This window comes from Lepidochelys kempii, chromosome 10, assembly GCF_965140285.1.
Source record: "Lepidochelys kempii isolate rLepKem1 chromosome 10, rLepKem1.hap1, whole genome shotgun sequence".
NCBI classification, from domain to species: domain Eukaryota; kingdom Metazoa; phylum Chordata; order Testudines; family Cheloniidae; genus Lepidochelys; species Lepidochelys kempii.
In genome coordinates this window covers 1346887-1358178 of record NC_136389.1, presented here as the reverse complement: position 1 = coordinate 1358178, position 11292 = coordinate 1346887, and the positions used below count along the sequence as shown (strand labels likewise).

Below are 11292 nucleotides of genomic sequence, written 5' to 3'. Positions count from 1 at the left end.
CGCTCCGAGCGCACCCGCCGGCTCCGGCCGCGCTGCCCCGGCCCCGGCCCGGCCCCGGCCCAGCGGCACCCGTGCCCGGCGCGGTCCCAGCCCCGGCGGCCGGGGCCAGGCGCGCTCTCCCCGTGCCGGGGGCGGGCTCTCCCCACGCGGGAGCGCGCTCTCCGCCTCCCACCCGGCACAAAGTTTAGCAGCAGGAACTCGGGCGGCAACAGTGCGAGGCGGCGGAGCCAGAGCGCAGCGTCCCCGGCCGCGCCGCGCCGCGGAGCCGGTCCCCATGCGCCCGGCCGGCGGGCGGCGGCGGCACCGCGGGGCTCCGCGCTGACTGTGCCATGCGGGGCTCCCCCCCGGCGGCTGCGGGGCGGGAGGGCGGCGGCGCCCCATGCGCGCGGGGCTGCCGGGCGGCGGCTGACACCATGTGCGCCCGGTGCCCGGGGCTAGGAGCGGGGAGCAGCCATGGCCCCCCCCGCCCAGCCTGGGGCGCAGGGCGGGCGCGGCTCTAAGGGGCCCCCCGCTCGCAGGCTCTTCTGCATGTGCACCCTCTCGCTCTGCCTCACCTACCTGTGCTACAGCCTGATGGGGGGCACCGGCCCGGGCGCCCCGCGCTCCCCCGCCGCCCCGCGCGGCTCCCCGGCCCCCGCCGCCCCGCGCGGCTCCCCGGCCCCGCGCGGCTCCCCGGGCCCCAGCGCCCCGCGCGGCTCCCCGGGCCCCAGCGCCCCGCGCGGCTCCCCGGGCCCCAGCGCCCCGCGCGGCTCCCCGGGCCCCAGCGCCCCGCGCGGCTCCCCGGGCCCCAGCGCCCCGCGCTCCCCCAGCGCCCCGCGCGGCTCCCCGGCCCCCAGCGCCCCGCGCGGCTCCCCGGCCCCCGCCGCCCCGCGCGGCTCCCCGGGCCCCAGCGCCCCGCGCGCCTCCCCGGCCCCGCGCGGCTCCCCGGGCCCCAGCGCCCCGCGCTCCCCCAGCGCCCCGCGCGGCTCCCCGGCCCCCGCCGCCCCGCGCGGCTCCCCGGGCCCCAGCGCCCCGCGCTCCCCCAGCGCCCCGCGCGGCTCCCCGGGCCCCAGCGCCCCCAGCGCCCCGCGCGGCTCCCCGGCCACCCCCGCGCCCCCCACTCGGGCCAGCAACGCCAGCCGCCCGGGGGGGTCGGCGGCCGCCTGGCTCCGGACCGCGCTGGCCCCCGGCGAGGTGATCGCGGCGCCGAGCGGCGCCTTCGAGAGGGACCCGCAGGAATCCAGCACCACGGACGAGGAGCTGAGCCGGGCGGGCAGCACCACGCCGGACTACGGCGAGAAGCGGCTGCCGCAAGCCCTGATCGTCGGCGTGAAGAAGGGGGGCACCCGGGCGCTGCTGGAGGCCATCCGGGCGCACCCCGACGTGCGCGCCGTGGGGGTCGAGCCCCACTTCTTCGACAGGAACTACGAGAAGGGGCTGGAGTGGTACAGGTGAGCGCCGGGCGGGCCGGGCCGGGCCGGGGGAGAGACACCTGCCCTAGGCAAACAGCCTGCGGCCCCCCCCGGGGCAGGAGCCGGGCCTGTGGCCGGCGGGGAGCGCTCCTGGCTGGAAGGGCTGGGCCCGGACCCCCCTGGCCTGTTTGGAGAAAGCCCCCCCCGGGCAGGGCCAACGCTGCCTGTAGCCCTCCCCCTGTGCCCCTCTCCGGCTACATGCCCGCTCCCCTTAGGCACCAGATCAACCCATCCTCTGTGCCCTGGGAGCAGGTGGCAAATTCCCTTCCTTCTCCCCATGCCGCCCCTGGAGGCTCTGGGCCTCATGCCCCGCAGGGGCGGTGTGGGCGGGGGGGCTGTGTCTTGGAGCCTGAGGGCAAGGCTTGTCAGCCTGTGCTGGGTACCAGGGGCTGTAGCTGTGGGAGGATGCACCAGTCCAGCTCAGTCCTCCCAGCCCTCAGGGACAGAGGCTGGGGGTGGGGGCGGTGGGGTTAGTAACTGTTGTGCCCAGGGATGGAGGAGAAGGGAGTGTGTGTTGTTCCTGGTTTGACTTTCCATTGCCTTGCTTTTGTGGGTGTGGGTTTGTGTCCCGTGTGGGGTGTGTGGCTCACCCTGAAGGTTTCTGTGTATTTAAAATCTAACTTTCCCCCTCCCTGCAGAAGTTCTCACATTGAGTCTATTGCTTACTTATTTATTGCCAGCAGCGGGCTCAGGTCTGCCCATCTCCAACCTGGCAGCTTACCCGAGCAAGGTACTGTCTCCAGGATCTGTGTGAATCCCAGACATGCTCTCCCCTTTCCACTGCAGGGACCTTGGAATTGCTTAACGACATAAAAACAATATATAAGGGACATTGATAGTGACAAATAAGGGGGGCAGATGAGGCCCCAGAGCAGCCAGTGCCTGGCGTGGAGGCAAGTTGTGCGATAACACTTTTAAATGCAGGTAAATAAATGTATAATTAACGTGACTGGCTATTATACCATTTCAAATACAGGGTTGGGATGGAGATGCCAGAAATAGATAAAAATGCACATTTTATGCAGCCCCCAGTACACAGAAGATTTGAACAGATTGCTCTGGGCAGCTGCACTTGCCCTGTACAAACCTAGACTGTTCAGTAGTTAATAATTACGGAAATAAACAAGCCTGCAAGCCCAGGTGATAGCTGCAGTTTTAAAGTGACAATAAATAAACAAGGATTCTGTCTTCATACAAGCCGCAGAATCCTGAATTTACTTCCCAAATGGAGATTTATTCCTTGTATGCAACAAGTTCCATCTGCTAGAAGTTTCTGAATTGACTAGACTGAGCTCTGTGTATGAATTACTCTTGGTATTGCCTTTTGCTATTACACATTTGAAACTTTTAACATAGACTCCTTTTAACCTGTTCAAATCTATGAAAACTGGATGAATTCATCAGTAGGTTTCTTTGCTGTTTCAGCATACCAAACTAATTGTGATGTTCACTGTTTTAAAATATTTATCTCAAAATGTGAAAATACAAATAATTAATTTAACTTGAAGATTACTGATGTTATTATTTTTTAGTTTCTGGCAGCACCCGCACTGTCCTTGTTGCTTTCCATATAGGCAAGAATCATGATTAAAACATTGAGGTCCTGGCTTTTTATTTCACTCATTAGGGCAGTTAACTAAACAGCTCAAAAGAATGAGGAAATTTTCAGTTTCAGGGGCAAAAAGTTAACAACTGTTTAAATTAGCTGGGTTTTGTTTTTTTTAATAAAAATAAAGTGTGAGGTTTTCATGCCAACACTAACTTAGATATGGTCTTCAGGCAGGTTTCCTCAGAAATTTTGGAAGCAAAGTGTGTGCGTAACGCTTATTTGCTGTGGGTTTTGCTTGGCTTTGTTATGATGCCCAGCGATTCTCTGAGGAACTCCAGCGAAGTGGAGACCAGCAATCAGAAAGAGAGTACTTGTGTGGGAGCGTGTTCGTTATGTGCTGTCAAAGGCTGTGCCTGTTACATCAGCATCTGGGCATGAGGAGGAGGACTGGCTCAGCTGATTTCATTTTGTGCACACTTTGTTTCAAACAGCCATCATCATATTTTACCTAATTTTCACCCAGGAAAGCTTTGCTTTAAAGACCAAGTTTAGAAACTTGATGAAAGAAGCTAAAGATAGGGGTGTAGAGAGGTTTGGTTTTGTTCAAAATAGGCAGAAGAAGATCAAGCATTGAATATGGCAAGCAGCTGTGTTTGCATCTTGAAAGTAAAGCTGGGAGAAAAGGGCCAGGGAGTGAGCGTAGATTTCCCTTGGAGTGAAAGGCACAAACAGGTATGCATCTGCAGAACAGTATTTGGATTTTGTTGTCATTCTTGTAGCTGTGTGGTGTTGCTCTGCATAGGTTTGTTTACGCTCATTTTTAGTGCTGGTGAATGGTGCTGGACTCGACAGCTGTGGGCACTGAAATCTACTGGTTACCCTACCTGCAGCCACCTCTCAAGCAATGAGCAGATTTTCTTCTCTCTGCCAAGGTGTCTCAATCCTAAACTGGAATTGCCATACTGGAAGACAGCAAGGGGAGACTTACAGTTAGCTGTCCTTAGTGCCTCAGAGTAAGGCATAAATTCCCATTTCCCATTCCTAGGAGACAGTAATTTTATGTTCTACTCCAAACTCTGCCAACATGGCCTAGAGCTAGTCCCCTTTTAACTTCCCTATGCCTCAGCTTCCTAATCTGTAAAATGGGGATGATAATACTTAGCTATTTCTTTTGGATGTGTATCTTGCTACAGTTGGTCATGCTTTTGTCTCCTTGAGATTGACTGAGGTAATACACTCTACATGAGGTTGTATCTTATGATGATCCAGAAGACAAAGGTAGTGCAAAATACACTTTATGTAGAGAATCAGTTACACCGGTTCTTTAGAGTCTCTGCCGTTTTTCTGTAATGTTTAGGAAAAGCTATGTGAATGAGTGATCTGTGTTGATTGTGATAGTTTGAAAGCCAGGGTTAAAGTTTATGTGGAAATTACAGAATTGAAATCTTCCTACGTGTGTACTGATGGATTTTGTTTAAGGTGGAGTTAAGGCTGCGGGGGATTGTTCAGCATTAAGGTGTCAGAATTGCTTTTGGAATCATCATTTGTGATTCCATACACTTTAGCGTTGGGTTGTTTGAAGTGTACATCATGTGTTCAGTGGTACATCTTCCCTTCAATTGCATTTATAGACTTCAGTGTAAGTTAACTGTTGTTGTTGAATTTCCTAGATCTTCTTTTTTGTAAATGTAGAATCTATTTTGAATGCTATTAAAAGTTGTGTTTAAGGGTTTGTGGGAAGCGTTATCTACTTTTAGTCTCTCTTTTTATTAACAATCCACTGACATTTCTTTCTGGCATATATATCTTTTGCATGTTCTTAGTTTCACCTCTTTCTTTTATCAGTGACATTGATACTTAACAGTAGATATTATCCTTCATGGTAAAGAGAATTAACTGCATCCCTTCTACAATGCCAAAATGATTGTGAGGTTTGGCAAAGGTCATGAGGTCTTCATTTCCAGCAAAGTGGAAATTAACTGATGCCTCTTCATTCCTTCCTTACCCTTCTAGATCACATGATCTTTCTATCATCCTAAATATGAATTGCCATGGATTTTTAGTCAGTACTTGGTGCTTTTATAATCCAAGAATTTCCCACAGTCAACAGAGGGGAATGTCCTCACTGCACAATTAACTGGGGTGACCAGCACTGGGGTGACCAGCACTCGGGTCTGAGTACGGGGGTTGCCCTAGTCAGGGTGAGAGTTGTCACACTGCAAATCCGGATTCGACTGCGTCCACACAGTTGCTGTGCTCATCCATATTAGCTCAGGAACTTCTGGGGGCTCGTAGCGCTGCAGCATGATATGATGCTCTGTGATTCTTTCCTAGTGAATTGTGGGAGAACTTGTCTGTCCTTCTGGGCACACGGGGGAATTGTGAGAAGGCATCGGAGGACTGTCAGCACTTGAGTGGTTTAACCTGAATCCTCACTGCAAAGTGGGCAGGTTGCCAGCCCAAAGGTAAGCCATGTTCATGCGTTAGCCTATAGCCCAGGACGGGCCAGCTAGCTCAGGGGTAAAGCTGAGGTGTGGGTGTGAATGGGAGTCAGGATAAGGCCAACCCCACCTAATAGCCGGGTTTAACTCTGCAACAAGGATGGACTCCCAATCATTTCTGGAGCTGGGATACCTGTGTCGTCTTGCAGTTTCAGATGCCAAAACTTGTATCATTTAAAGGTTCGTCATCTACTAGGAAACCCTTTGGCAAAACCCTGCATGCTCCAGAACAAGCTAGACCTGGATTCTGTGGCAAAGTCTCCGAAAACTGTGGCACTCTGCTGCAGCTTCATTTAAGTGGAAAAGTGGAAGTGTTTACTCAGTGAGATACTCGCCGAATGATACAGTTAGCACACTAGCCCCTGTGCTGTTCATTTAGAGGTTAATGTAGAAACAGCACCAAATAAAATGATTTGACTGGTTTTCAGCATGCCTAAGCGGCAGCATGTTCCTGCATTGTAGGACTTGTCCCGTGGAAGCAGGTTTGGGGAGTTGGGCTGAGGGCAAGTGGGGCATTGGCACCTAAAGAGGCAAGGAAAGCTGCCTGGGCGTGATAAGCACATTAGCTAAGTGTTGCACGTGTGTGATCAGCAGAGAAATAGTTAATCATGTTGGCATGTAAATTGTCAACTTTAGGTATCACAGTAACTCACAGAGAAGGGTGGGACAGTTCATGGATCTCAGAGCGATTGTTTCCGCTGCTTGCAGGTTCAGGAAGCTTCATGCTTTCAAGGTTATCTTGGCATCTGTAAGGGCTAGAAACATTTTTAAATGAAAGTTTAGAGTCTGTAGCATCCATTTGATAACAAATGCACCATTTGTAACAAAATAGGATAAGCCTCATAACGTAAATACAGCATTTATGACTAGCAGTGTTAAATCCAATATTTTCACATTAATAACCATGCCATGTATCCTGTGTCTTAGATTTTCAAATACAGTAATCTATAAATCAATGAATTTTCGAATAAAAATGGAGACATTTTAAAATGATTATAACTAACAGATTTACTGTTAAATTCTCAGAAAATTCATTCAGTACTGTTAAGAGTAAGTGCTGTAAGTATGGGGAGGATATGATAAATTTATATTCTTCATTCATAATGAAGACCTTTCATCCTTTTAGTGAAACTCTCAATGCAACTTTAACTAAGGGACTTCTATGGTGTCTTCATAATTATAACCTTGCTTTTACTTCATGGCTCATTCTCTCTTATGCCTCAATCCTTTAGGGTATATCTACACTACGAAATTAGTTCGATTTTATAGAAGTCAATTTTTAGAAACTGATTTTATACAGTCAATTGCGTATTTCCACACTAAGCGCATTAAGTCGGCGGAGTGCGTCCTCTCTACCATGGCTAGCATCGACTTACAGAGCGGTGCACTGTGGGTTGCTATCCCACAGTTCCCGCAGTCTCCGCTGCCCATTGGAATTCTGGGTTAAACTCCCAATGCCTGATGGGGCAAAAACATTGTCGCGGGTGGTTTTGGGTACATGTCGTCAGGCCTCCCTCCGTGAAAGCAATTGCAGACAATCGTTTCACGGCTTTTTTCCTGGGTTACCCGTGCAGACGCCATACCACGGCAAGCATGGAGCCCACTCAGCTCACCATCACTGTACGTCTCCTGGGCAGTGCTGGCAGACGCGGTACTGCATTGCTACACAATAGCAGCTCCTTGCCTTTGTGGCAGACTGTGCAGTAGGACTGATAGCCATCATATGTCTCCTGGGTGCTCCTGACAGACCTCGGTGAGGTCGATCGGGGCGCCTGGACAGACATGGCTATCCTCCTCTTCGAGCACCGAATGGGAGCCAGAGACTCCAGGTCATTCTCTTCTTTAAGTTTTGTCTCATGGAGATTCAGTCCTGCCTGGAATATCATGCAAGCTGGAGGCTTCTGCCTCAGGCTGCTCTCCCAGCCGACAGCACTGCGCAGTTGCACCTACCCCAGCCTACACCTTGCTCCCATGGCTCATGAAGCCTGGACAGTAGTAAGGAGCAGTTCAATTATAGGCTGAGCAAGTGCAGAATGGTGGTAGAATGTGCCTTTGGATGTTTAAAAGTTCACTGGCGCTGTTTGCTGACTAGGTCAGACCTCAGTAAACCAACATTCCCATTGTTATTGCTGTTTGCTGTGTGCTCCATAATATCTGTGAGAGTAAGGTGGAGACCTTTATGGCAGGGTGGAAGGTTGAGGCAAATTGCCTGGCAGCCAGACATCAGGGCGATTAGAAGAGCACAGCAAGGCATGCTTCACATCAGAGAGGCTTTGAAAACCAGTTTCATGACTGGCCAGGCTTTGGTGTGACAGTTGTGTGTGTTTCTCCTTGATACAAACCCGCCCCCTTTGTTGATTTTAATTCCCTGTAAGCCAACCACCCTTCCCCCTTCAAACTAAAGTAACTATTATTTTCAAACAGGGGGGAGGGATAGCTCAGTGGTTTGAGCATTGGCCTGCTAAACCCAGGCTTGTGAGTTCAATCCTTGAGGGGGCCATTTAGGGATCTGGGGCAAAAATTGGGGATTGGTCCTGTTTTAAGCAGGGGGTTGGACTAGATGATCTCCTGAGGTCCCTTCCAACCCTGATATTCTATGAAACCATGCATTCTTTCTTTATTAATTAAAAAAAGAGAGAGATAACGGACAAGGTAGCCTGGGTGGGGTAGGGAAGGACAAGGCCACATTGCTTATTGTAGCCACACTAAAAATCAAACTGTTTGAATGACAGCCTTCTGTTGCTTGGGCCATCCTCTGGAGTGGAGTGGCTGGGTGCCCGGAGCCTCCTTCTGTGTTCTTGGGCATCTGGGTGAGGAGGCTATGGAACATGGGGAGGAGGGTAGGCGGTTATACAGTGGATGCAGCAGGGGTCTGTGCTCTTGTTGGCTTTCCTGCAGCTCCAATAGACATTTCATCTTGTCCGTTTGCTCCTCCCTTAGCCTCAGCATCGCGTCCTGCCTCTGCTCTTCGCGCTCACTTAATTCTTTCCTGGTCTCTACCACTGAATGCCTCCATGCATTAAGCTGTGCCCTGTCAGTGCGAGAGGATTGCATGAGCTCAGAAAACAAGTCATAGTGAGTGCGGTTTTTTTGTCTTCTAATCTGCGATAACCTCGGGGACGGAGACGAAAGGGGGAGCGTAGAAACATTCTACGCTGTATGATTCTGGGGGACTGCATGGTCACCTATGCTGCTGAGTTCGCCATGCTGACCAAACAGGAAATGAAATTAAAAAGTTCCTGGGGCTTTTCCTGTGTACCTGGCTAGTGTATCAGAGTTCAAAGTGCTGTCCAGAGCGGTCACAATGGAGCACTCTGGGATAGCTTCTGGAGGCCAATACCATCAATTTGCATCCACACTACTCCAAATTCGACCCAGCAAGGTCGATTTTAGCGCTACTCCCCTCATTGGGGAGGAGTACAGAAGTCGATTTTAAGAGCCCTTTAGGTCAATGGAACGGGATTGGTTGTGTGGACGCAGTCATTTTTAAATTGACCTAACGCGGCTAAATTCAACCTAACCCCATAGGGTAGACCAGGCCTTAGGCTTAACTTTTCACGTGTAAGTAGCCCCATTGAACCAATGAGCCTACATGCATGGGGAAAGTTCAATGCACATTCCTTGTCTGTCTTGTCTTTCTAGGCTGTCAAATTGTTAGGGCAGGGCCTGTCTAAGTTGGTTGTAAAGTGCCCAGCGCAATAGAGCCCCCCGGATGCTACAGTCATAGAAATAAGTAATAACAATAAATCAGGAGTCCTAGTTCTGAATAATAGAAATATCTGTTCCCGAACCAGTTGGTCCAAGAAGCAGTTGTACTGGGATTGAGAAATTGATTCTTTAAACCACACCCCTCTGGCCACTACCCTAGTGCAGGGATAGACAATGGGCGGACCATGGGCCAAATCCGGACTACCAGACACTGTTGAATGGACTGTGAAAGCTTTTTATTTACTTATTATTATCATTATTGTTATTGCAGCGTGAAAAGATGTTGCTCTGGAGTCTGGACCTTAACTATACCTTGACCAAGAAATTTGGATCTTGACGAAAAATAATTGGTTACCCCTGCACTAGTGTATGTTTGGGTGGTGACTGTCATGTGCTATTGTCGTTTTAGCAGGGTTTGTTGCCTCCCTGCTGCTGCGACCATGCTGTGTTCCCCATCCCTGGCTGTGTTGATCTAGAGGCCAGTGGTCTGTGCTTCACACTCGTACAGTGTTTGTACTCCTGTGACCTGCAATTTGTATCCACACAGATTGAACAGCATGAATTACCTTTCAGGTAGATTGGTTTCCATGGCCATGTGTCCCTTGGGCCTCTCTGCTCAGACTGCCAGCAGGGGAAGCGAGAGGAGGGTAGGGGCAAGGAAGGCTAAGATCCGGGACTGAGACTCTGGACTCGTTTCACATTGGGCCCTGAACAGCCATCCGATAGCAATAGCCTTTAGTCACCTCAGTGTTAGTCCTGTGCTGCTGTATAATATTTGTACCCCTCTATTCTGCGTCATAAGATTCAGAGAATAAACCCACAGCCGCTAGTGCTACCGTTCAGTGCTGAGGAGCGCTATCGGGTGCAGAGAGAGATGGGGCTTTTCTTCGTGTGGTGTGAGAGACTGCTGGTGCTTTGCAACTACTGTATTTCTCTGCAAAAGGCCTTTCCAGTGTATACTGTATCCTCAGCACTTCTGATAGTTTAGGGAAGGGGTATTGATTTTTCCAGGACCTGCTGTGAGTTGGCTTTTGCTGAAATGCAGTGACTCAGCTGCCCTCCCTACGCTGTGGATCCGATGTATGGGGATTACCCTGGGCTGTGAATTTTAAATTATACACACGTGCCCCATTGTAATGTTGGTTGTTTCAAACCTGTCACCTCTTCTTTTTCCTCAAACATTGAGGACCTGATTTTCAAAGATAGCCTCTAATTTTGTGGCACAATTTTGCACCTGCAAATAATTCCGGGATAATGTCAGTGCTGTTTCTCACGGGGGAAGAAAAGAACTAGCCCACTGTTATTTCAGATGCATATTTCTCTTGTGCATTCCTGTGCATACATGCAAGGCAGAGATGCATGTATATATATACACCCCACTGAGGTCTGTAGCCAGTTCTCATGGAAATTGACAGAAGGACTGCAATAGATTTCAATGCTCTTTTGATCAAGCCTGTACAGTGCATGCCAAGGGCCAGACTTTGCCCTTGGCCAGGTGCCTGGAATTCCCTATTCTTGCCCTGCTGAGAGGTTGGGGGTGAGTAAAGGTCTCTCATAGGGTACATTAGCCTCTTAAGCTGGGGGGCTGGATCTGCTCCCAAACCAAGAGCTACTCGGTGACTCTACCCTGATGCAGATAGGTCTGGCCCAGAGACACTCACAGTCTTTCTGTGGTCTTAGGCCAGGAGAGCTACGTTTCCCAAAGATGGTCCCTGGTTTCTCTTAGCCTCTCTGCTTTGTTTCAGGTAGAGGGATGTAGGGGGATGTAGGGAGGAATCAGGCTTCGCCGCAATGTCATGTGGCCTAATGGCCACAGAGCAGCACCTAGCGCTCAGCACCCCCAAGCCGGCCACAGACACTGAGCTCAGCCCTGCACAGCAAAGGGGAGCGTGCTCGCAGGGGAAGCATTGCGGGAAGACCCATTCCTGCTGGAAGGCCCTTTCAGATTCGTTATTTGTTTGCTGCTGAAAGGGCCTTGGGGGGCCACGGTGCACAGAGACCCTCCTGGCCTCCTACCAGGAACCAGGCCTCAGTGAGCTCAGAGCTATGCGCCTCCTCAACATGGCGGAAGTCACACTCCCGC

The 11292-nt window shown here is 51.2% G+C and overlaps 1 protein-coding gene across 1 annotated transcript in view; it reads left to right on the top strand.

Moving 5' to 3' along the window:
* The first annotated feature begins 453 nt into the window (after positions 1–453).
* Positions 454–11292, top strand: part of LOC140917984 (heparan sulfate glucosamine 3-O-sulfotransferase 4) — a 140400-nt gene continuing 129561 nt past the window's right edge. Inside the window, exon 1 of the mRNA XM_073361513.2 lies at positions 454–1430. Within this exon, the coding sequence (XP_073217614.2) occupies positions 454–1430 (977 nt within the window). The remainder of the gene's footprint in view (positions 1431–11292) is intronic.